This window comes from Ranitomeya imitator, chromosome 1, assembly GCF_032444005.1.
Source record: "Ranitomeya imitator isolate aRanImi1 chromosome 1, aRanImi1.pri, whole genome shotgun sequence".
NCBI lineage: Eukaryota > Metazoa > Chordata > Amphibia > Anura > Dendrobatidae > Ranitomeya > Ranitomeya imitator.
Genome location: NC_091282.1, coordinates 200,903,933 through 200,930,166, shown reverse-complemented (window position 1 = coordinate 200,930,166; position 26,234 = coordinate 200,903,933). Strand labels below are relative to the sequence as shown.

General features: G+C 42.0%; 1 protein-coding gene across 1 annotated transcript in view; it reads right to left on the bottom strand.

Annotated features, from left to right (window-relative positions):
- DMXL1 (Dmx like 1) overlaps window positions 1-26,234 on the bottom strand; it is a 230,094-nt gene that overhangs the window by 140,568 nt on the left and 63,292 nt on the right. Inside the window, exons 2-4 of the mRNA XM_069753398.1 lie at window positions 21,818-21,943; window positions 13,507-13,584; window positions 8,623-8,701 (exon numbers count right to left, since the gene is read on the bottom strand). Of these exons, the coding sequence (XP_069609499.1) occupies window positions 8,623-8,701; window positions 13,507-13,584; window positions 21,818-21,943 (283 nt within the window). The remainder of the gene's footprint in view (window positions 1-8,622; window positions 8,702-13,506; window positions 13,585-21,817; window positions 21,944-26,234) is intronic.

Below are 26,234 nucleotides of genomic sequence, written 5' to 3'. Positions count from 1 at the left end.
ACATTAGGGTTGTTTTGGGGTAAGGGTTGTGATTATGGTTAGGGTTAGTGATTAGGATTATGGATCAGGTTGGGATTAGGGTTAGGGGTGTTTTAAGTTAGGGTTGGAGCTAGAATTGGGGGGTTTCCACTGTTTAGGTACATCAGGGGGTCTCCAAACACGACAGCCAATTTTGCGCTCAAAAAGTCAAATGGTGCTCCCTCCCTTCTGAGCTCTGCCGTGCGCCCAAACAGTGGGTTACCCCCACATGTGGGGCATCAGCGTACTCGGGATAAATTGGACAACAACTTCTGGGGTCCAATTTCTCTTGTTACCCTTGTGAAAATAAAAACTTGGGGGCTACAATATCTTTTTTGTGAAAAAAAAATTTTTTTTTATTTTCACGACTCTGCATTCTAAACTTCTGTGAAGCACTTGGGCATTCAAAGTTCTCACCACACATCTAGATAAGTTCCTTGGGGGGTCTAGTTTCCAAAATGGGGTCAATTGTGGGGGGTTACTACAGTTTAGGTACATCAGGGGCTCTGCAATCGCAACATAATGCCCACAGACCATTCTATCAAAGTCTGCATCCCAAAAAGGCGCTCCTTCCCTTCCGATCTCTGCCGTGCGCCCAAACAGTGGTTTACCCCCACATATGGCGCATCAGCGTACTCGGGATAAATTGGACAACAACTATTGCAGTCCAATTTCTCCTGTTACCCTTGTGAAAATAAAAACTTGGGGGCTAAAAAATCTTTTTTGTGGAAAAAAAAATATTTTTTATTTTCACGACTCTGCATTCTAAACTTCTGTGAAGCACTTGGGCATTCAAGGTTCTCACCACACATCTAGATAAGTTCCATGGGGGGTCTAGTTTCCAAAATGGGGTCACTTGTGTGGGATTTCTACTGTTTAGGCACATCAGGGGCTCTCCAAACGCGACATGGCGTCCGATCTCAATTCCAGCGAATTCTACATTGAAAAAGTAAAACGGCACTCTTTCTCTTCCAAGCTCTGCGGTGCGCCCAAACAGTGGTTTACCCCCACATATTGGGTATCGACGTACTCAGGAGAAATTGCACAACAACTTTAGTGGTCTAATTTCTCCTGTTACCCTTGTGAAAATAAAAATTTGTGGGCAAAAAGATCATTTTTGTAGAAAAAAATGCGATTTTTTTTTTTCACGGCTCTACATTATAAACTTCTGTGAAGCACATGGGGGTTCAAAGTGCTCACCACACATCTAGATATGTTCCTTAAGGGGTCTAGTTTCCAAAATGGAGTCACTTGTGGGGGGGGGTTTCCACTGTTTAGGCACATCAGGGGCTCTCCAAACGCGACATGGCGTCCAATCTCAATTCCAGCCAATTCTACATTGAAAAAATAAAACGGCGCTCCTTCACTTCCAAGCTCTGCGGTGCGCCCAAACAGTGGTTTACCCTCACATATGGGGTATCGACGTATTCAAGAGAAATCGCACAACAACTTTTGTGGTCTAATTTCTCCTGTTACCCTTGTGAAAATAAGAATTTTTGGGGGCGAAAATATCATTTTTGTGTAAACAAAAGCGATTTTCTATTTTCACGGCTCTACATTATAAACTTCTGTGAAGCACTTGGGGGTTCAAAGTGCTCACCACACATCTAGATAAGTTCCTTAAGGGGTCTAGTTTCCAAAATGGTGTCACTTGTGGGGAGTTTCCACTGTTTAGGCACATCAGGGGCTCTCTAAACGTGACATGGCGTCCGATCTCAATTCCAGCCAATTCTGCATTGAAACAGTCAAACGGCGCTCCTTCACTTCTAAGTTCTGCGGTGCGCCCAAAAAGTGGTTTACCCCCACATATGGGGTATTGGCGTATTCAGGAGAAATTGCATAACAAAATTTATGGTTACATTTCTGTTTCTACACTTGTGAAAATAAAAAAAATGGTTCTGAATTAAGATGTTTGCAAAAAAAAGTTAAATGTTCATTTTTTCCTTCCACATTGTTTCAGTTCCTGTGAAGCACGTAAAGGGTTAATAAACTTCTTGAATGTGGTTTTGAGAACCTTGAGGGGTGTAGTTTTTAGAATGGTGTCACACTTGGGTATTTTCTATCATATAGACCCCTCAAAATGACTTCAAATGTGATGTGGTCCCTAAAAAAAAATGGTGTTGTAAAAATGAGAAATTGCTGGTCAACTTTTAACCCTTATAACTCCCTAACAAAAAAAAATTTTGTTTCCAAAATTGTGCTGATGTAAAGTAGACATGTGGGAAATGTTATTTATTAACTATTTTTCGTGACATATCTCTCTGATTTAAGGGCATAAAAATACAAAGTTTGAAAATTGCGAAATTTTAAAAGTTTTCGCCATATTTCCATTTTTTTTCATAAATAATCGCAAGTAATATCGAAGAAATGTTACCACTAACATGAAGTACAATATGTCACGAAAAAACAATCTCAGAATCAGCGGGATCCGTTGAAGCGTTCCAGAGTTATAACCTCATAAAGTGACAGTGGTCAGAATTGCAAAAATTGGCTCGGTCATTAAGTACCAAATTGGCACTGTCACTAAGGGGTTAAAACACTATAATTTGTGCAATATACAGTGGCTATAAAAAGTCTGGGTCTAGACATCTCTGTTAAAATGTCAAGTTTTGTCATAAAAAAAAATAAAAAAATCATACGAATAATAATTTCATAACTTTTTTCACCTTTAACCCCTTTACCCCCAAGGGTGGTTTGCACGTTAATGACCAGGCCAATTTTTACAATTCTGACCACTGTCCCTTTATGAGGTTACTAGCTGAAGAGCCCGGCGTTGCCTGGGCATAGTAAATATCTGTGGTTAGTTATAGCACCTCACTTCTCTTATTTTCCCATCACGCCTCTCATTTTCCCCCTCACATCTCTCATTTTCTCCCTTACACCTCTCATTTTCCCCCTCACTCCTCTTATTTTCCCCCTCACTCCTCTCATTCCCCCCTAACACTTGTCATTTCAACCTCACATCTGTCATTTTCCGATCACTCCACTATTTTCCCTCACTCCTCTCATTTTGCACTCACACCTTTTCATTTTCACCTCACACCCCTCATTTTCACCTCACACCTCTCATTTTCCCCTCAGTATATATATGTTTGTCATCTCCCTTATATATAGTATACACCTGTATGTCATCTCCTGTATATAGTATATACCTGCTGTATGTCATCTCCTCCTGTATATTGTATATATCTATGTGTCATCTCCTCCTGTATATAGTATATACCGGTATGTCATCTCTTCTGTATATACTATATACCTGTATGTCATCTCCTCCTATATATAGTATATACCTGTATGTCATCTCCTGTATATAGTATATACCTGTATGTCATCTCCCCTGTATATAGTATATACCTGCTGTATGTCATCTCCTCTCATCTGCTCCTGTATAAAGTATATACCTGTGTGTCATCTCCTCCTGTATATTGTATGTACCTGTATGTCATCTCCTCCTGTATATAGTATATACCTGTGTGTCATCTCCTCCTGTATATAGTATATACCTGTTTGTCATCTGCTGCTGTATATGGAATATACCTGTGTGTCATCTCCTGTATATAGTATATATCTGTGTGTCATCTCCTCCTGTATATAGTATGTACCTGTATGTCATCTCACCTGTATAGAGTATATACCTGTGTGTCATCTCCCCTGTATATAGTATATACCAGTGTGTCATGTCCTCCTGTATATAGTATATACCTGTGTGTCATCTCCCCTGTATATAGTTTATATTTGTGTGTCATCTCCTCCTGTATATAGTATATACCTGTATGTCATCTCTTCCTGTTTTGCGCGTGGCGAGTTTTGAGCGGCGACTTTTGTGTTTCGACTTTTATGTGGCGAGGTTGGTGTATGTGTGGTGAAATGTGTGCTGAGGGTGGTATATGTGTTCAAGCACGTGGTAGTGTGTGGCGCATTTTGTGTGTGTGTTCATATCCCCATGTGTGGTGAGTATCCCATGTCGGGGCCCCACCTTAGCAACTGTACGGTATATACTCTTTGGCGCCATCACTCTCACTTTTTAAGTCCCCCTTGTTCATATCTGGCAGCTGTCAATTTGCCTCCAACACTTTTCCTTTCACTTTTTCCCCATTATGTAGATAGGGGCAAAATTGTTTGGCGAATTGGAACGCGTGGGGTTAAAATTTTGCCTCACAACATAGCCTATGACGCTCTTGGGGTCCAGACAGGTGACTGTGCAAAATTGTGTGGCTGTAGCTGCGACGGTGCAGATGCCAATCCCGGACATACACACAAACATTCAGCTTTATATATTAGATAACTCTGGAACGCTTCAACGGATCCCGGTGATTCTGACACTGTTTTCTCGTGACATATTTTATTTCATGATATTGGTAAAATTTCTTTGATATTACCTGCATTTATTTGTGAAAAAAAACTGAAATTTGGCAAAAATTTTCCAAATTTGAATTTTTATGCAATTAAATCACAGAGATATGTCACACAAAATACTTAATAAGTAACATTTCCCACATGTCTACGTTACATCAGCACAATTTTGGAAACACAATTTTTTTTTGTTAGGAAGTTATAAGGGTTAAAAGTTGAACAGCAATTTGTCATTTTTACAACACCATTTTATTTTAGGGACCACATCTCATTTGAAGTCATTTTGAGGGCTATATATGATAGAAAATAACCAAGTGTGACACCATTCTAAAAACTACACCCCTCAAGGTGCTCAAAACCACATTCAAGAAGTTTATTAACCCTTAAGGTGTTTCACAGGAATTTTTGCAATGTTTAAATAAAAATTAACATTTAGCTTTTTTCACAAACTTCAGCTCCAATTTGTTTTACTTTTCCAAGGGTAACAGAAGAAAAGGGACCCCAAAAGTTGTTGTACAATTTGTCTTGAGTACGCCGATACCACATATGTGGAGGTAAAACACTGTTTGGGTGCATGGCAGACCTTGGAAGCGAAGGAGCGCCACTTGACTTTTCAATGCAAAATTGACTGAAATTGAGATGGGACGCCATGTTGCGTTTAGAGAGCCCCTGATGTGCCTAAACATTGAAACCCTCCACAAGTGACACCATTTTGGAAAGTAGACCCCCTAAGGAACTTATCTAGATGTGTGGTGAGCACTTTGACCCATTAAGTGATTCACAGAAGTTTATAATGCAGAGCCGTAAAAATAAAAAAATCATTTTTTCACAAAAATGATCTTTTCGCCCCCAATTTTTTGTTTTCCCAAGGGTAAGAGAAGAAATTGGACCCCAGAAGTTGTACAATTTGTCCTGAGTATGCTGATACCCCATATGTGGGGGTAAACCACTGTTTGGGCGCATGGCAGAGCTCGGAAAGGAAGGAGCGCCATTTGACTTTTCAATGCAAAATTGACTGGAATTGAGATGGGACGCCATGTTGCGTTTAGAGAGCCACTGATGTGCCTAAACATTGAAACCCCCCACAAGTGACAGCATTTTGGAAAGTAGACCCCCTAAGGCACTCATCTAGATGTGTTGTGAGAGCTTTGAACCCCCAAGTGTTTCACTACAGTTTATAAGGCGGAGCCGTGAAAATAAAAAATCTTTTTTTTTTTTCCACAAAAATTATTTTTTAGCACCCAGTTTTGTATTTTTCCAAGGGTAACAGTTGAAATTGGACCCCAAACGTTGTTGTCCAATTTGTCTTGAGTACGCTGATACGCCATATGTGGGGGGGAACCACCACTTGAGCGCATGGCAGAGTTTGCGTTTGCAGAGCCCCTAATGAACCTACACAGTAGAAACTCCCCACAAGTGACCCCATATTGGAAACTAGACCCCCCAGGGAACTAATGTAGATGTGTTGTGAGAACTTTGAACCCCCAAGTGTTTCACTACAGTTTATAACGCAGAGCCGTGAAAAGAAAAAAATCTTTTTTTTTTTCCATAAAAAATCTTTTTTAGCCCCCAGTTTTGTATTTTCCCAATGGTAACAGGAGAAATTGGACCCCAAAAGTTGTTGTCCAATTTGTCCTGAGTACGCTGATACCCCATATGTTGGGGTAAACCCCTGTTTGGGCGCACGGGAGAGCTCGGAAAGGAAGGAGCACTGTTTTACTTTTTCAACGCAGAATTGGCTGGAATTGAGATCGGACGCCATGTCGTGTTTGGAGAGCCCCTGATGTGCCTAAACAATGGAAACCCCCCAATTATAACTGAAAACCTAATCCAAACACACCCCTAACCCTAATCCCAATGGTAACCCTAACCACACCTCTAACCCAGACACACCCCTAACCCTAATCCCAACCCTATTCCCAACCATAAATGTAATCCAAACCCTAAGGCTAGGTTCACACTTGCGTTGTGCAGTCCGTTCAACAAATCCGTTAAACGGACTGCACTAACGCAAGTGCCGACTTTGGCACTGCGCTAGTGCAGATGGAGCATCTGCTAGCTCCATCTGCGCTAGCAGTGACGGACCCGGAAACGCTGCAGCCCGCGTCTCGGGTCCGCCACTCAATGATGGCACATCGCTAGCGCACGCCCATTGTGAGCGTGTGCTAGCGATGCGTTCGCCATTGCAAGTGATGGCGGCGTTAACGGAGTACGTTACACATCGTTATGCCACGGTGTAAGGTAGTCCGTTAAACGGGTTCACACAACGCAGTGTGATCCCAGCCTAACCCTAACTTTAGCCCCAACCCTAACTGTAGCCTTAACCTTAGCCCCAACCCTAGCCCTAACCCTAATGGGAAAATGGAAATAAATACATTTTTTTTTATTTTTCCCTAACCAAGGGGGTGATGAAGGGGGGTTTGATTTACTTTTATAGTGGGGGTTTTAGCGGATTTTTATGATTGGCAGCCGTCACACACTGAAAGACGCTCTTTATTGCAAAAAATATTTTTTGCGTTACCACATTTTGAGAGCTATAATTTTTCCATATTTTGGTCCACAGAGTCATGTGATGTCCTGTTTTTGGCGAGACGAGTTGACGTTTTTATTGGTAACATTTTCGGGCACGTGACATTTATTCATCGCTTTTTATTCCGATTTTTGTGAGGCAGAATGACCAAAAACCAGCTATTCATGAATTTCTTTTGGAGGAGGCATTTATACCGTTCTGCGTTTGGTAAAATGGATAAAGCAGTTTTATTCTTCGGGTCAGTACGACTACTGCGATACCAGCTATTTAGTGGAGGCCTGAAGGTTTTGATGGAAAATTGACTGATATTTGGAACTGTTCAGATTTCCTTCCACCTTGACTAAAGCCCTAGTTCCAGGTACTAAAAATCAGCCCTTAAGAATAATGCTGCCTCCACCATGCTTCACGGGTGTTCTTTTGGTGATGCACAGTACTTCCTTTATAATCAAACACAGTGGACTCAGGGCCAAAAAGTTCATCTTGGTCTCATCAGACCATAAGGGTATGTGCACACGTCAGGATTTTCTAGCAGAAATTTCCTGACAAAAACCGGACATTTCTGCCAGAAATCCGCATGCGTTTTTTTTCTCATTTTTGTGCGTTTTTTCCCAAATGCATAGAATAGCGGGAAAAACGCAGAAAATCCACAAAATTAATGAACATGCTGCTTTTTTTACCGCAATGCGGTTTTTTTTTTTTGCGGAAAAAAAATGCATCATGAGCACAAAAGTTGCAGAATGCATTCTAAATGATAGGATGCAAATGTCTGCAGTTTGAAATGCGCTTTTATCGCGAAAAAATGCGGAAAAAATAACGTGAAAAAACCTGAACGTGTGCACATACCCTAAATTTTCCCATTTTCCTTTTGGCTGATCTGATGTACCTTTTGGCAAAGATAGTGCCAATTCTAAGCCATTTCTTGAGGACTGTCTTCATAACGTTCCATGGTATATCAAATGCCTTGCAAATGTTTTTGTAGCCTTCTCCTGAAAGATAGCCTTCAGCAATGAGATACCTTTGCAGTGTTTGAAGCGGTTTACAGACTATGAGTTTTGCTGTAAACTGCAACTATGAAAATTTCAGAAAATAGTTTTAGAACAGCTAAACTTTATATGAAGTAAATCAGAATCACTGTAAATGATCTCAGCTTTGTACTCTCTACTATTTAACATGAGTTTAAATATGATTGGCTAATTCTGAACATAACCACGTCCCCAATTATAAAATAGAGTGTTCACAATAATGCAGCCACATTATTTAAGTTTTGACACTTTAATTTCCACAGTCAAAATTATTTTAGTTTGTTTCAGAATGGATTTGTACAGATTGTATGAGACAAAGGCAAATCTGTTACCTGCAACACGTGTGGGTACGACACACACACACACGTCAAGTGGGCCCTACTGAGTGATTGACAGCGATAACTGTACGCAGCCATACAAGAAGGACTGCCAATCACCAAGCAGGGCCGCCCACTGTGCTTGTGTGTGTAAGAACACCAGGGATTTCAAGAACATTTAAATTTTACTAAAACTTTTCTCATAAAAAAAAGTATATTAAAATGATCAGTTCCCCCTGCTCTATCACATCCTGTCGAAAGATCAGATACAAATTTCAACATAACAGGTTCCTTTTAAAATTAGTACAATATTAAAAATATGTGATAAAAAGCTTATAAACACTAAAACACACTGTCTCATGAGTCCATAACTGCTGCTCACCTGTTGGGTCCCAAGTTATATTATGTGCAACAGAGTCCAAGACTATATGGCCACGTTTCTGCCACTGGGATTGAACTCCCTAGGAACAAAAAATAGAGCTTTAGTATTTTCTACTGAGGATTAGAATACAATTAAAAAAAGTGAAAGCTATTATTCTGATCATTTTTATAAACATTGATAATGCAGAAAAAAAATGAAATATTCATTAAAATACACAATAACTACAGTGGTTACTTGTCAAAATTAACAGTTTCTTATATATAGCTGAAGTTTAGGTTCTGGATGGAAATCTTCGTTAAACCTTTCACCCCCCTGAACCAGTTTTTACCATTCTGACCAGGCTAAATTTTTTTAATTCTGACAAATGTCACATTATGTGATAATAACTCTGGGATGCTTTAACGGATCCCACCAATTCTGAGAATGGTTTTTCATGACGTGATACTTCATGTTAGAGGTAAATTTTGGTTGATAGGATGTGTGCTTATTTATGAAAATATTGAAAACTTAATTGGCTATCATGTGCATTCAAAACAGCTGCGGGTGGATCGGAGATCATGTGCATTCAAAACAGCCACGGGTGGATCGGAGCTCCACCTTCAGCTGTTAACTGTTTAAATTCAGCTGTATGACAGCGAGATTTAATAAGTTCAGTCCAAAATTGAGTCACGCCGTCTGCCCATCGGCGTCCCTGTCCTGTGGTCGCGAAGCGCCGATGGGTTGTCATGATTGCTGGGGGTCTGCAGAAGACCCACATGCCTGCCATGATGATACTACTGTGAAAGCCGGCCCATGGCCCAAGGAGATCGTGATTTCTGCTATACATCGCAGCACTGTATTTAAAAAAAAAATACGAATCAAAACAACAAAAGTTCAAATCACTCCCCTTTTCCCCTTTTAAAAAATAAAACTAAAAAAAAAACAAAACAAAAAAAATTTTGGTATCACTGTGTTCAGAAAGATCCAATCTATCAAAATATAAACTAAATTAATCTGGTCGGTAAACAGCGTAACAAGAGAAAAAATTTTAACGCCAGAACTACAATGTTGAGGCTGCCAAAAAATAGAATACAATAAGAGCCAATCAAAACATCATATTTGTATCCTGTCCGAATATGGTATCAACACAAACATCAGACCAGAGAGAAAAAAAAAAGCCATCACTCGGCCCCAGATACCAAAAAATGGAAGCACTAGAGGTCTAAAAAAAAAAAAAAAAAGAAAAGTGAACGAGCGCAAAAACATTGTCATACAAATTTCAGAAGGTTTTTTCCACCATTTACAGTAAATAAAAATAAAATTATACATGATGGTATCTGAATATTCATACTGACCTGGAAAATCATATTGCCAGGTCAGTTTTATCATATAGTGAACATGATATATAAAAAATTATAAACTATTGTAAACTATAATGGTAAAATCAACAATGCAATTCAAAAGTACAACTCTTCCCTCACAACACAAGCCTTCATACAGCAATGTTGAAGGAAATCTAAAAAAGTTATGGCTCCTGGAAGGGGAGGAAAATAAGAAAATGAAAACACGGATTTTACATCAGCATTATTTTTCAAACTTTTTTTGTTTGGAAGTTAAACATTGAACAGCCTATTTCCAATTTCACCAACATCATTTACAAAACCAACTTTTTTTTTTTTTTTTTTAAGGGACCACATCTCATTTGAAGTGATTTTAAGGAGCCTATGTGACATAAAATAACCCAAAAGTTACACTATTTGAAAAGCTGCACTCCTCAAGAAGTTTATTATCTCCTTTAGGGGCTTCACGTGCATTAAAGCAATGCTGAAGGAAAAAAATGAAAACTTTACTTTTTCCCACAAACATATTGCTTTAGCCCCAAATTTCACATTTTCATAAGGGTAACAGGAGAAAACATACAGTACAATTTGTTATGTAAGTTCTCCCGAGTACACCGATACCCCATATGTGGTGGAACACACGGCAGGGCTTGGAAGGGAAGAAGCACCATTTAACTTATGGAGCATAAAATTGGCTGGAATAGATAGACGCCATGTCGTGTTTGCAAACCCTTTAAACAGCGGAAACCCCCATTTTGGAAACTACACACCTCAAGGAACTTACCTAGAGGCATGGTGACCACCTTGAACCCACAGGTGCTTCACAGAATTGTAAAACATTGAGCCGTGAAAATTAAAAAAAAAAAAAATAAATTTTTCTGCAAAAATTTTGCTTTAGCCCCAGATTTTAAGGGTGAGTGTCCACTGTCGGGATTGCCAGCGCTTTGGACGGAGCGAAAAACTGAGTGCCGCCCCTTCTGTAGGCATGGTGATTCCGGATATGTTCATTGCGCACATCCGGAATTGCAGCACCCTATACATAGGATCCTGTTATTTACCTTGCGGTGACGAAGCGTTCTAAAAAGACGCGCCACATGTCCGTAAATGCAGGGTCGCCGGATGCGTGTTCGTAAGCATAGTGGAGACGGGATTTCATAAAATCCCCTCCACTATGCTGTAACATCTGGACGCTGCGGATTGAACGCTGCGGTTGTACGCAGCCTTCAATCCGCAGCTATTCCGGATGTAATCCGTCCCATGGATACATACCCCAACTCCTAACAAGGATAACAGTAGAAAATTTACCCTAAAATCTGTTGTGCGATTTCTACTTAGAACACCACATATGGTGGAAAACTACTTCTTGGACATACTGCAGAGCTCAGAAAGGTAGGAACGGCAATTGAATTTTGGAGTGCAATTTTGACTGGAACAGATTGCGGAAACCATGACACATTTGAAGAGCCCCTGGCATGCCAAAACAGGAGAAACCCCCACAAGTGACCCCATTTTGGTAACTACACCTACCAAAAAATTCTAGCGGTGTAGTGAGCATTTTTAACCCTCAGGCGATTCACAGAATTATATAACATTGGGATGAGTCAATGGAAAATTTAATTTTTTTCCATTAAAAATGTTGCTTTGGCCCCAAGTTATCAATTTTCAAAAGCCGTAAATATGAGAAAATGGATGGTACAATTTGTGGTGTACACCAATACCAGATATGCGGTAATATTGGAGTTCAGATTTTGCTGGAATACTTTGAGGGTGCCATGTTACATTGGCAGAGCCCCTGAGGTGCCAGAAAAGCAGAACCCACATAAGTGGGCACATTTTACAAACAACACTCCTCAATTATCTAGGGGTGCAGTGAGCATGTTGACACCACATGTACCTAACAGAATTTGATACTATTGGGCGGTGAAGAAAGAATAATTTCATTTTTACCAATAAAATTAGGTTTTAGCCCAAAGTTTTTAATTTTTATAAGGGCTAGTAGGAAAAATGGACCTCACAGTTTGTTGTGCAATTTCTCCTGCGTGCGCCAATACTCTACATATAATCGGTTACTACTTTTTAGGCACAGTAAAAAGCTAAGAAGGGTAGGAGCACCATATTTTAGTACAGATTTTGCCGTTATGGTTTGAGAATGCCACTGGAAGAGCCCCTGAGGTGGCCAGAACAGCCACATCCCCCCATAAGTGACCCAATTTTACAAACAACACCTCTCAATTAATTAATCTGAAGTGCAGTGACCTTTTTAACACCACAGATGTGTTATTGAATCTTGTCCTATTGGGCAGTGAAGAAAAAATAATTAAATTTTTAGCACAAAATTTTTGTATGAGCCCCATATTTTACACTATCATATGGGAAAATGGGTAAAAAAATACCAAAATACCCCTTATGTGGCTGTACAGTACTGCTTAGCCACACAGCGAGATTCGAGCGCTATTTGACTATTTGAGAACAAATGATTGTAGAATAGTTTGCAGACTCAAAATAGGAGCCCTTATGTGTCAGAAGAGAAGAATTCCCACTCAAGTGACCCCATTTTTATCTACAGGTGTAGTGACAATTTTGACTCCATAGGTGTATGCCAGAAACAAGCTGTCACGTGCCCAGTACAGTGCCCAGTACATTGTGCCCAGCTCGTTCTTCTGGAGACACGGCCTCTGCAAATTAAGCACGCTCTCACCACTACAGAAACACCAAACATGTGGATGCTAAATGGTTTATGCAAACTCGGGTTCAAAAGGGAGAGAGGCATTCGGATTTAGGAGAACAGAATTCGCTAGATATCTTCTGGGATGTGAGGAGCTATAGCGCTTTTCTAGAGCCTTTGTTATACCAGTAACGTGGAAACCCCCTATATTTCCATTGACAGATGACGGACCTGAGTGGGGGCTTACTTTTTTTCTAGATTGAGTTGAAGCTTTTATTGAACATTCTACATAACATTTTGGATCACATTTATCCTGCACTCTATATTGGGGTTTCCATCTAAATCTCTGAGTGACACAATTCAGATGAACTCCCAAGGGATCCATTCACTCGAAAGACGCAGCAGAGTTTCTCTGAACTCAGTCTGGTCTGTGTTCAGAGGTTTTCAGAACTGCACAAAACTGTGGCAGACCGTGCTTTTATGCACGCTTAAAAGGACAAACACCACCAGATCATAAGCCATATTCACCTACAGTTATTTGTACAGTCATTCTCTTCTGCCTGATATGACATTTGGTGTGGAGTGACTGCGCACACATGGTGGTACAGCAGGGGCAAATGTCTGAAGCGCAGGAGCATCGTACAGCGATCTTATTGCAATTAAGAGACATTGTGGGCAATGATCATCAGATAGCGAAAGGTTGCCCCCCCAATTGTATGACCTAGCGTGCACTCGTGTCTCTCCTCACATACGGTAATTTAAAGTCAAGCGGGAATTGTGCCTGCACAATGCCTTAATATTACGTGCTGAATAAGAGCAGAAGTATCTCCAACTCTGACCCCACTATAACAATCTTAGGGAATTAATCACCGCTAGCGATTAACCAGGGAGTATACTTACTTGTAACGGAGCATTCTTTTGTTTCAGCAGACTCACCGGTTCAAAAATGCAAATCACATTGTTGTATGATGCTGCAATCTAGAAACAGAAAAACTTGTCATTTCAGATGTCTAGTATGTATTTTACGGTCTTTTATCACTGCAATCTGTGCCCTTCATATTGCTGTACGTTCAGCCTGTCGGTACAGCAGAGGCCTCATTGTGCGAGATCTGCTTTTCACTGGGAAATTACTTCAAAATATACATAATGGTTATAATTTCAGAAGGCTTTTATACTCCGCAGCACATTATAGATCAACCAATGCTTTCATTTACTTCAATGATTAAAGCCTTCCTTTGTTTGTGAGGCCTTTAAGCAGGCTTTTAGGCAGACTTCGTTTTCGTTTGTACAATGTATTTTTTTTCTTACATTGGATACATTTTAGCAAACTTGTGTACAGGATTAGAGAAAGAGGGGCTCACAGGGAATGCAGACTAATGAGTATTATGGGTCTCCAGATTCTCACCAATGGCACACGTCTAAGGAGGAAAGAATGGGCATCTTGGATTCCATATATTCACACAGGCGATAAACCACTAATACCTGAGACAATGCTGGTATAGAAGTCTAAAGGTAAAGCCACAATTGTAATTATTTCCACTGGACCCAGCAGACAGTTTGTGGTCAGTAATAATCCTAAAGCTTAGAGTGGTATTACCCTATTACACATCACCGTTACACGTTCATTCTTTATCAGTGACCTGCGCCAGCTATTAGCATTGGCAGATTTGTCTGTTTCTAAGTGACCATAATGATATTTCCTTGTGTGCAAAACCTGTACAATAGACAACGCTTGGAACATTTCAGCTCTTCAGTCTGCAGAACAGGGAATAGAGGAGGACGGATAAGACACAACAATGAACCCTTTACGCAGAATGAGAAATGTGGTTATTTAACTAAAGGCATATCGGGAACGTGCTGGTAAATACAGCAGTAAACAGATTCCTGTAAAATCGAAGCTCTGGGTCAGGGAGAATGATGTTATGTCATGGGTGGAGGTGACGCATTGAACAGTCACAGTTATAATGCCACCCAATGTTCCTTGTCTGACACGAGTCTCTGTATGTGAATGTACCAATGGCTGTGATTAAAGACCAGGCACCGAGTAACTGAAGTGACTGTTCTGAGCACCATGACAATATAACATTCTCGCAACCTTCACGATTTCACAAACATGTTTAAAAAGGTTTTCTATATGTAATTTAGCAGCAGCTACAAAACCAGAATTGTCATAAGGAAGGTCTACTTATTAGAATATTTTAGTAAGCAAATTGTAAAATGATGCTAAAGATGACATACAGAAGAAACTCTTGAGCGAGTCAGACAATGTAGTAACAAAAATACAAAACATATAACATTCTATGACACAATACAAACGTTAAAAAGACACAAAACCTAATGATGCTGAATAACACGGGCAGTGTGACCTAAAAGTGCCATTTACGTTTGTATCAATTACGGTAACTGTGCCAGGTTATCTGTGGGAAAGCGCAACATAAAAAGGAAATAAATCATTTCTCAGCCAGGAACCATACAGGAGGGTCTAGAGAATAAATAGCACCTTCACTAGCACTACAGGGCGCGATGCAATTCAGCGATTCCACGTAGTTTCTTGGTTTCCTTTCTTACCTTCAAGGTCTACTATAGATGCAAGCTCTCATGGTCAGAAATGCTGCAGTCTTACTGCGATTTGTCCGCCTGCTAATAGAGTACCCATTCTATTCTCCAGGCACAAGCTTTGTGACTCCTGCATATTATCATTTTTAACCCCTTCATCCCCAAGCCTGTTTTCACCTTCATGACCGGGTCACATTTTACAATTCTGACCAGTGTCACTTTATGTGGTAATAACTCTGGAACGTTTCAGCGGATCCCACTGATTCGAGGATTGTTTTTCTTGACATACACTTCATGATAGTGGTAATATTTCTTCGATATGACATGCATTCATTTGTGAAAAAAAAATGTTTGCAATTTTGGAACTTATTGACGTCAGAGGGTCATCATTGCACCCCGCATGCGAACAATGTTGTAATGGCAGCAGGCTGGCTCTTCCTTAACGGCCCGATCAGCGCCGAGTGATTGGCTCCAGGGGTGGGTATAATCCTGACTTGTAAACATGTTGCAAGCACCTCCCCTAGAGAAAGTGAAACGTGCGTCGGGGCTGTTTCAGGCATTCTATTTCAAAATAGTATGGGTAAGTGGCAAGTCTTATTCTTGACTTGTGACTAGTGGTGACTTAGTGATACCTGTGGGAACCTGGGCATTGTAATTTGCTGGAATTCACTCGGTTACATTTATAACATTTGCACAATATGCAATTTACACTATGTGGACACATTTATAGCTAATATACCTATTTCTTTACCTCTCGGTTTCCCTCTATGCGCGGAGTCTTTTTCACAAGGTCTATTGAACTCTCTGCTAACTCACACACACCACCGATCACCGATATACAACCCCTGGCAAAAATTATGGAATCACCGCCTTGGGGGATGTTCATTCAGTTGTTGCATTTTGTAGAAAAAAAAGCAGATCACAGACATAGCACAAAAACTAAAGTGAGTTCAAATGGCAACTTTCTGGCTTTAAGAAACACTAAAAGAAATCAAGAACAAAACATGTGGTAGTCAGTAATGGTTACTTTTTTTAACCAAGCATAGGGGAAAAATTATGGAGTCACTCAATTCTGAGAAAAAAAATTATGGAATCACCGTGTAAATGTTAATTCCCAAAACTAACACCTGCATCAAATTAGATCTGCTCATTAGTCTGCATCTAAAAAGGAGTGATCACACCTTGGAGAGCTGTTGGACCTGAGGAAGCCAGTTTACTGGCCACATGCTTCGGGCAGGCTCTGTGTCTGTCCAGCCCTCTGTGACCTTTTCTTTCCCCAGCTCTATCCTGATATTTGATCTGCATCCACAGGGACTGAACTGCACATGGTAGGAGTATTGGAGGGAATTACTAGCAGCATTGGACCATGGTGATTTTGTTCACACCACCTGCTTTTTGATGTTTGTGTATTTGATTGCATCCATTAGGAGCTGTTAGTCGGCTGCCTTCTTGTACTTTATGTACACATTTTTGGACACCCGATTTGAACATCTTCTTTGCATTGAACATAATTGATGCTGGTTCGCTACAAGCGCAGCTGATTATGAGATATAATTTACATGTCCTAAATTTGGCAAATATCTACCATTGTGCATACTATGTTATATAGTGGATTGTTACAGGATATTGTTTATTAATTATTTTGATATATATTCAAAAATATCTGTGTGCTGGGACAGGTCCATGAGTGTGGTGGACAGTTAGCCTTATTATAGGCTTGTTCTTGTTATGTAGGCCCTTTTAAATGTTTTTATAATTGAAGCATTTTCTTGTATGTGAATAAAGGCACAAATATTTTATTTTCAATATTTCTGAGTGATCCCTGGTATTAGTATGCCTCTTTCTCTTTTCTTGTATGCAGTTCATTGTATTCAGCATACTTAAGGTGATCCTTGCTCACCGCAGTGGTACCCTCGATCACACTACAGTCATGGCCAAAAGTATTGACACCCCTGCAATTCTGTCAGATAATACTCATTTTCTTCCTGAAAATGATTGCAAACACAAATTCTTTGGTATTATTATCTTCATTTAATTTGTCTTAAATGAAAAAACACAAAAAGAATTGTCCTAAAGCCAAATTGGATATAGTTCCACACCAAACATAAAAAAGGAGGTGGACAAAAGTATTGGCACTGTTCGAAAAATCATGTGATGCTTCTCTAATTTGTGAAATTAACAGCACCTGCAACTTAACTGTAGCACCTAACAAGTGTTGGCAATAACTAAATCACACTTGCAGCCAGTTGACATGGATTAAAGTTGACTCAACCTCTGTCCTGTGTCAATGTGTACCACATTGAGCATGGAGAAAAGAAAGAAGACCAAAGAACTGTCTGAGGACTTGAGAAACCAAATTGTGAGGAAGCATGAGAAATCTCAAGGCTACAAGTCCATCTCCAAAGACCTGAATGTTCCTGTGTCTACCGTGCACAATGTCATCAAGAAGTTTAAAGCCCATGGCACTGTGGCTAACCTCCCTAGATGTGGATGGAAAATAAAAATTGACAAGAGATTTCAACGCAAGATTGTGCGGATGTTGGATAAAGAACCTCGACTAACATCCAAACAAGTTCAAGGTGCCCTGAAGTCCGAGGGTACAACAGTGTCAACCTGTACTATCCGTCGGCATCTGAATGAAAAGGGACTGTATGGTAGGAGACCCAGGAAGACCCCACTTCTTAACCCGAGACATAAAAATGCCAGGCTAGAGTTTTCCAAAACGTACCTGAAAAAGCCTAAAACGTTTTGGAAGAATGTTCTCTGGTCAGATGAGACAAAAGTAGAGCTTTTTGGGCAAAGGCATCAACACAGAGTTTACAGGAGAAAAAAAGAGGCATTCAAAGAAAAGAACACGGTCCCTACAGTCAAACATGGCGGAGGTTCCCTGATGTTTTGGGGTTACTTTGCTGCCTCTGGCAGTGGACTGCTTGACCGTGTGCATGGCATTATGAAGTCTGAAGAAAAGCAACAAATTTTGCAGCATAATGTCGGGCCCAGTGTGAGAAAGCTGGGTCTCCCTCAGAGGTCATGGGTCTTCCAGCAGGACAATGACCCAAAATACAATTCAAAAAGCACTAGAAAATGGTTTGAGAGAAAGCACTGGAGACTTCTAAGGTGGCCAGCAATGAGTCCAGACCTGAATCCCATAGAACACCTGTGGAGAGATCTAAAAATGGCAGTTTGTAGAAGGCACCCTTCAAATATCAGGGACCTGGAACAGTTTGCCAAAGAAGAATGGTCTAAAATTCCAGCAGAGCATTGTAAGAAACTCATTGATGGTTCCTGGAAGTGGTTGATCACAGTTGTTTTGGCTAAAGGTTGTGCAACCAAGTATTAGGCTGAGGATGCCAATACTTTTGTCTGGAGTTTTGTGTGAAATGATCAATGTTTTGCTTTTTGCTTCATTCTCTTTTGTGTTTTTTCATTTAAGACAAATTAAATGAAGAGAATAATACCAAAATAATTGTGTTTGCAATCATTTTCAGGAAGAAAATGAGTATTATCTGACAGAATTGCAGAGGTGTCAACACTTTTGGCCATGACTGTACATCATTTTGCATTTAGGCTATGTGCACATGTTGCAGATTTTTCGAGTTTTTTTCGCGTTTTTCCGTTGCAAAAACGCTTAAGAACGCTTACATTAAGTATCCTATCATTTTTGTGCACATGTTGCATTTTTGCCACGATAAAAATGCATCGCGGAAAAAACGCAGCATGTTTATTAACCCCTTAATCCCATTGGACGTACTATCCCGTCAAGGTGACCTGGGACTTAATTCCCAGTGACGGGATAGTACATCCAATGCGATCAGCCGCGCTCACGGGGGGAGCGGCCTGGTGTCAGCTGACTATCGCAGCTGACATCCGGCACAATATGCCAGGAGCAGTCACAGACCGCCCCCGACACATTAACGCCCGGCACACTGCGATCAAACATGATCGTAGTGTTCCAGCGGTATAGGGAAGCATCGCGCAGGGAGGGGGCTCCCTGCAAGCTTCCCTGAGACCCTCAGAGCAACGCGATGTGATCGCGTTGCTCTGAGGGTCTCTTACCCTCCTCCTCCCTGCAGGCCCGGATCCAAAATGGCCACAGGGCTGCATCCGGGTCCTGCAGGGAGGTGGCTTACCAGCGCCTGCTCAGAGCAAGCGCTGGTAAGCCTCCCTGCTGTTCCTGTGTGTGATTGCTGATCTGACACAGTGCACAGCAAAGTATATGTGTTGATATAATGTGATGCAATCCCTATTCATGAATAGCTGTTTTTTTTGTCATAGTGCCTCACAGAAATCAGAATAAAAAGCGATCAAAAAATGTAACGTGCCTGAAAATGTTACCAATAAAAACGACAAGTCGTCCCAAAAAAAACAAGATCTCACATGACTCTGTGGACCAAAATATGGAAAAATTATAGCTCTCAAAATGTGGTAACGTAAAGAATTATTTTTTGCAATAAAAAGCGTTTTTTAGTGTGTGACAACTGCCAATCATAAAAATCGGCTAAAAAACCCGCTATAAAAGTAAATCAAACCCCCCCCTTCATCACCCCCTTAGTTAGGGAAAAATAAAAAAATAAATTTATTTAAATTTTCCCATTAGGGTTAGGGTTAAGGTTAAAGTTAGAGCTAGGGTTAGGGTTGGGGTTTGGATTACATTTACGGTTGGAATTAGGGTTAGGGGTGGGTCAGGGTTAGGGGTGTGGTTAGGGTTGGGGGTGTGGTTGGGATTAGGGGTGTGTTTGGGTTAGGGTTTCAGTTAGAATTGGGGGTTTCCATTGTTTAGGCACGTCAGGGGCTCTCCAAACACGATATGGCGTCTGATCTCAATTCCAGCCAATTCTGCGTTGAAAAAGTAAAACAGTGCTCCTTCCCTTCCAAGCTCTCCTGTGCGCCCAAACAGGGGTTTACCCCAACAGATGGGGCATCAGCGTACTCAGGACAAATTGGACAACAACTTCTGGGGTCCAATTTCACTTGTTACAATTGGGAAAATAAAAAAATTGGTGGGCTAAAAAAACATTATTGTGGGACAAAAATTATTTTTATTTTCACGGCTCTGCGTTATAAACTGTAGTGAAATAGTTGGGGGTTCAAAGTTCTCACAACTCAACTAGATAAGTTTCTTGGGGGTCTAGGTTCCAATATGGGGTCACTTGTGGGGGGGTTTCTACTGTTTAGGTACATCAGGGGGTCTGCAAATGCAACGTGACGCCTGCAGACCAATCCATCTAAGTCAGCATTCCAAATGGCGCTCCTTCCCTTCAGAGCTCTGCCATGCGCCGAAGCGGTGGTTACCCCCCACATGTGGGGCATCAGCGTACTCAGGACAAATTGCACAACAACGTTTGGGGTCCAATTTCTCCTGTTACCCTTGGGAAAATACAAAACTGGGGACTAAAAAATATTTTTTGTGGAAAAAATTTTTTTTTTTATTTTCACGGCTCTGCATCATAAACTGTAGTGAAACACTTGGGGGTTCAAAGCTCTCACAACACATCTAAATAAGATCCTTAGGGGGTCTACTTTCCAAAATGGTGCCACTTGTGGGAGGTTTCAATGTTTAGGCACATCAGGGGCTCCCCAACGCAACATGGCGTCCCATCTCAATTCCAGCCAATTTTGCATTGAGAAGTCAAACGGCGCTCCTTCCCTTCCAAGCTCTGCCATGCATCCAAACAGTGGTTTACCCCCACATATGGGGTATCAGGGTACTCAGGACAAATTGTACAACAACGTTTGGGGTGCGTTGTCTCCTGTTTCCCTTTGTAAAATAAAACAAATTGGAGCTGAAGTAAATTTTTTGTGAAAAAAAATTAAATGTTCATTTTTTTTTTAAACATTCGAAAAATTTCTGTGAAGCACCAGAAGGGTTAATACACTTCTTGAATGTGGTTTTGAGCACCTTGAGGGGTGCAGTCTTTAGAATGGTTTCACACTTGGTTATTTTCTATCATATAGACCCCTCAAAATGACTTAAAATGTGATGTGGGCTCTAAAAAAGATGGTGTTGTAAAAATGAGAAATTGTTGGTCAAATTTTAACCCTTATAACTCCCTAACAAAACAAAAAAATTTGTTTCCAAAATTGTGCTGATGTAAAGTAGACATGTGGTAAATGTTACTTATTAAGTAATTTGTGTGACATATCTCTGTGATTTAAGGGCATAAAAATTCAAAGTTGTAAAATTTTCTAAATTTTCGCCAAATTTCCGTTTTTTCACAAATAAACGCAGGTAATATCAAAGAAATTTTACCACTATCATGAAGTACAATAAGTCTCGAATCACCGGGATCCGTTGAAGCGTTCCAGAGTTATAACCTCATAACAGTAGTCAGAATTGTAAAAATTGGCCCGGTCATTAACGTGCAAACCACCCTCGGTGCTTAAGGGTTTAATTTTGTTTATTTTTCGCGGATTTCCCACTATATTATTGCATTGCGAAGCTCCAGAAAAAAAAACGTGAAAAATCTGCAAAAACAAAAAGCACAAAAAACGCGAAAAAATACACGTGCAGATGTCCTGCAAAAGTAGTCCTGATTTGTTCAGAAAAATTCTGCACACTTTCCTGAACGTGGGCACATAGCCTTAGCCTTGAGACAAAGCAGTTCTGGTCCCTCTCAGACACGTATGACCATTACTAGGTGATTACAACACTTACTCTGCCCTGTTGCATTGAACAGTCTACACATCCCACCAGCACATTTCCATGTTGGACTCCAGGGATTACTTGTAGTCTCTCAAAATCACTTCCCAAAATCACAACATCACACCCAGATGCGTAAGCCTGTGAATTGAAGAACAAAAATATTACTTTTACAATGTAATTAATAAATAATACATAAATATATACGGCAGCACAGTAGCTAAGTGGTTAGCATTTTATTATTATTATTATTATTATACATTTTTATAGCGCCATTTATTCCATGGCGCTTTACATGTGAATACGGGGCAAATATAGACAAATACATTAAACATGAGCAGATAACAAGGCACACGAGTACATAAGGAGGGAGGACCCTGCCCGCGAGGGCTCACAGTCTGCAGGGGGTGGGTGAGGATACACTAGGAGAGGGAAGAGCTGGCTGTGCGGCTGTTCAGTAGGTTGAGGATCACTGCAGGCTGTAGGCTTGTCGGAAGAGATGAGTCTTCAGGTTCTTTTTGAAGGTTTCTATGGTAGGCGCGAGTCTGATGTGTTGGGGTAGAGAGTTCCAGAGTATGGGGGAAGCACGGGAGAAGTCTTGGATGCGGTTATGGGAAGAAGAGATGAGAGGGGAGTAGAGAAGGAGGTCTTGGGAGGATCGGAGGTCGCGTGTAGGTAGGTACCGGGAGACCATGTCACAGATGTATGGAGGAGACAGGTTGTGGATGGCTTTGTATGTCAGTGTGAGGGTTTTGAACTGGAGTCTCTGGGCGATAGGAAGCCAGTGAAGGGCTTGACACAGGGGAGAGGCTGGGAAATAGCGGGGGGACAGGTGGATTAGTCGGGCAGCAGAGTGTAGGATGGATTGGAGTGGTGCCAGAGTGCTAGAGGGGAGTCCAGAGAGTAGGAGGTTGCAGTAGTCGAGGCAGGAGATGATAAGGGCATGCACTAGCGTTTTTGCAGTGTTGCGGTCAAGGAAAGCACGGATCCGGAAAATATTTTTGAGTTTGAGACGACAGGAGGAGGCAAGGGCTTGGATATGTGGCTTGAAAGAGAGGGCAGAGTCGAGGATCACCCCGAGGCACCGGGCGTGTGGGACTGGGGATAGTGAGCAGCCATTGACATTGATGGATAGGTCTGGTGGAGGGGTAGAGTGAGATGGGGGAAAGATGATGAATTCTGTTTTGTCCATGTTCAGTTGTAGAAAGCGAGCAGAAAAGAAGGCTGAAATGGCAGACAGACAGTGCGGGATTTTGGTAAGCAAGGAGGAGAGGTCAGGTCCGGAGAGGTAGATCTGCGTGTCGTCAGCGTAGAGATAGTACTGCATACCGTGGGATTCTATGAGCTGTCCCAGGCCGAAAGTGTAGATGGAGAAGAGTAGGGGTCCTAAAACAGAGCCTTGAGGAACACCGACTGACAAGGGGCGAAGTGAGGAGGTGGTGTGGGGGAGGGAGACACTGAATGTTCGGTCTGTCAGATATGACGAGATCCAGGAAAGGGCCAAGTCTGTGATGCCAAGGGATGAGAGGATTTGTAGCAAAAGGGAGTGGTCTACAGTGTCAAAGGCAGAAGACAGGTCCAGGAGAAGGAGGACAGAGTAGTGTCGCTTGCTCCTGGCAGTTAGTAGGTCATTGGTGACTTTAGTTAGGGCAGTTTCAGTTGAGTGATGGGAACAGAAGCCTGATTGTAACCGATCAAAGAGGGAGCAGGAGGAGAAGTGGGAGGACAGTTCAAGATGGATGTGTTGCTCCAGCAATTTGGAGGCATAAGGGAGAAGAGATACTGGGCGATAGCTAGACACAGAGGATGGGTCGAGGGAGGGCTTTTTGAGGATGGGTGTGATCTTGGCATGCTTGAAGGATGAGGGAAAGACACCTGTTGTGAGTGAGAGGTTGAAGAGGTGCGTTAGGGTTGGGATGAAGACCGTGGAAAGGTTAGGGATGAGGTGGGATGGGAGCGGGTCAAGCGTGCAGGTGGTGAGGTGTGATCTTGACAGGAGGGTGGAGAGCTGATCTTCTGTCATGGTGGAGAAGCTGGTTTTGGAGGTGCAGGGTTGAGCAGCTAAGAGGGGCAGTGGGCGCTGTGGGCCAAAGCTTTCTCTGATCGTTTCGATCTTCTGTTTAAAGAAAGAGGCGAAGTCATCAGCAGAAATGAGGGGGGAGGGAGGAGGTGCAGGGGGACGGAGTAGAGAATTGAAAGTGTTGAAAAGCTGTTGTGGGACAGGGAGGATATGAGGGATGAGAAGTAAGTTTGTTTTGCGGCAGTGAGCGCAGACTTGAAGCTGGCGAGGGACTGCTTGTATGCAGTGAAGTGGTCGGCAGAGTGGGATCGCTTCCATCTCCGCTCAGCAATCCTGGAAGCCCGTCTCAATTCTTTGGTCAGGCTGGTCAGCCAGGGCTGCCTGTTAATTGTACGAGTTTTACTATGCATGAGTGGGGCGGCCGAATCGAGTGTTGCTGCTATTGTGGTGTTATAAAAAGTGGCAGCAGCATCTGTGTCATGAAGGGAAGCTATGTCTGTGAGAAGGAGAAGGGACTCAGAGAGTGATTGTAAGTTGAGATGTTTGAGATTTCTGCGAGGGTGAGTGAGTTTGTGGAGTGGGGGTTGCACACTAGGAGAGGAGAGGGACGATAATGTCAGTAGGTTGTGGTCAGACAGGGGGAGGGGTGTGTTAGTGAGGTTAGTAAGGGAGCAGAGGAGGGGTGAAGATGAGGTCCAGCGTGTGGCCATCTTTGTGAGTGGCCTCAGAGGACCATTGAGTGAGGCCAAAGGAGGCAGTCAGTGATAAAAGTTTAGAGGTAGCTGAGGTGAAAGTGTCAATGGGGACATTGAAATCACCCATGATGATAGTGGGGATGTCAACAGAGAGGAAATGAAGTAGCCAGGTGGTGAAGTGGTCGAGAAAGGTGGAGATGGCTAGTTCTGGGGGGCGGTAGATGACAGCCAGCTGGAGGTTGGAGGGGGAATAGATGCGGACAGAGTGCACCTCAAACGAGGGAAGAGTAGTGGAGGGTGGTAGCGGGATTGGAGTGAAGGAGCAGGTGTCGGACAGGAGCAAGCCAACTCCTCCACCGCGTTTGTTGCTGTGGCGAGGGGTGTGAGAGAGGTGGAATCCGCCATAGGAGAGCGCAGCTGGAGAGGCCGAGTCAGAGGGGGTGAGCCAGGTTTCGGTGAGGCCGAGGAAGGAGAGTTTGTTGGTGATGAAGAGGTCATGGATAAATGGCAGTATGTTGCAGATGGAGCGTGCGTTCCATAGTGCTCCAAGTAGGGGGAGCTGGGGAGTGGGGGCTGGATGAATGGGTATGAGGTTGTCGTGGTTGGGAAAACGTGCGGAGGATCGTGGCAGGGGGTTAGAAACGAGTGTGGGGATGAATTGGGGAGGGCCGGGATTTGGGGATATGTCACCAGCAATGAGGAGTAACAGACAGATCATTAGAAGGTGGGAGCAGGATAGGACATGATGCGGCCGTGTGTGTCTGGATAAAAAGGATTGTATGTGGAGGAAGGTTAGCATTCTAGCCTTACAACGCTGGGGTACTGGATTTATATCCCACCAAGGACAACATCTGCAAGGAGTTTGAATGGGTTTTCCCTGGGTTCTCGGTTTCCTCATACACTCCGAAGACATACTAATAGGGAATCTAGATTGTAAACCCAGATGGGGACAATCATGAAGAGGTCTATAAAATGCTGTGCAAATTAAGAGCGCCAAATAAGCTAGTAAAATAAATATGGTACATTTATAAATGACAATTATGGAAACCCATGCTCTAACTTTGCTTATTATAAGTGGCTGTATCTTATATAACAAATAAGACTTTCCAAACCGTAGTATGATATTCTAAACATCGGGTAGCAAAACAAACAAAAAGAATTTCCTGTGCAGCCGTTGTGTTGTGGAAATAGGTTACAATGGCAGAGACCCAGAAATTACAAAGCTGATTTCAGCACAACACTCTGCAGGTCTAATAAAACAAACTAATGTCATGAAAGTCCACCACTGACACAAGATTCAGCAAACTTGCCCTAATATTTCACACCCAAAGAGTGGTCACTACAATTGCCTTGGACATACAGTAGTAAGAAAAAACACTGACTAAAGACACCTCCACCGATCTGCTGACTGAATGGGCAGCAGTGCTCTTGTAAGAGCTACCATAGTGTTCATCAGCCACAGCTAAGGGGGACTCTCTAAGGGCACTCTCTAAGGCTACTTTCACACTTCCGTCGGTACGGGACTGTCGCAAACAGTCAGCCCGACGTACCGACGGACGTTGTGCTAAATTTAGCACAACGTGGGCAGCGGATGCAGTTTTACAACACATCCGCTGCCCAGTGTGATGAGTGGGGACGAGGGGGCGGAGTTTCGGCCGTGCATGTGCGGTCAAAAATGGCGGACACTTCGCACAAAAACATTACATTGAACTTTTTG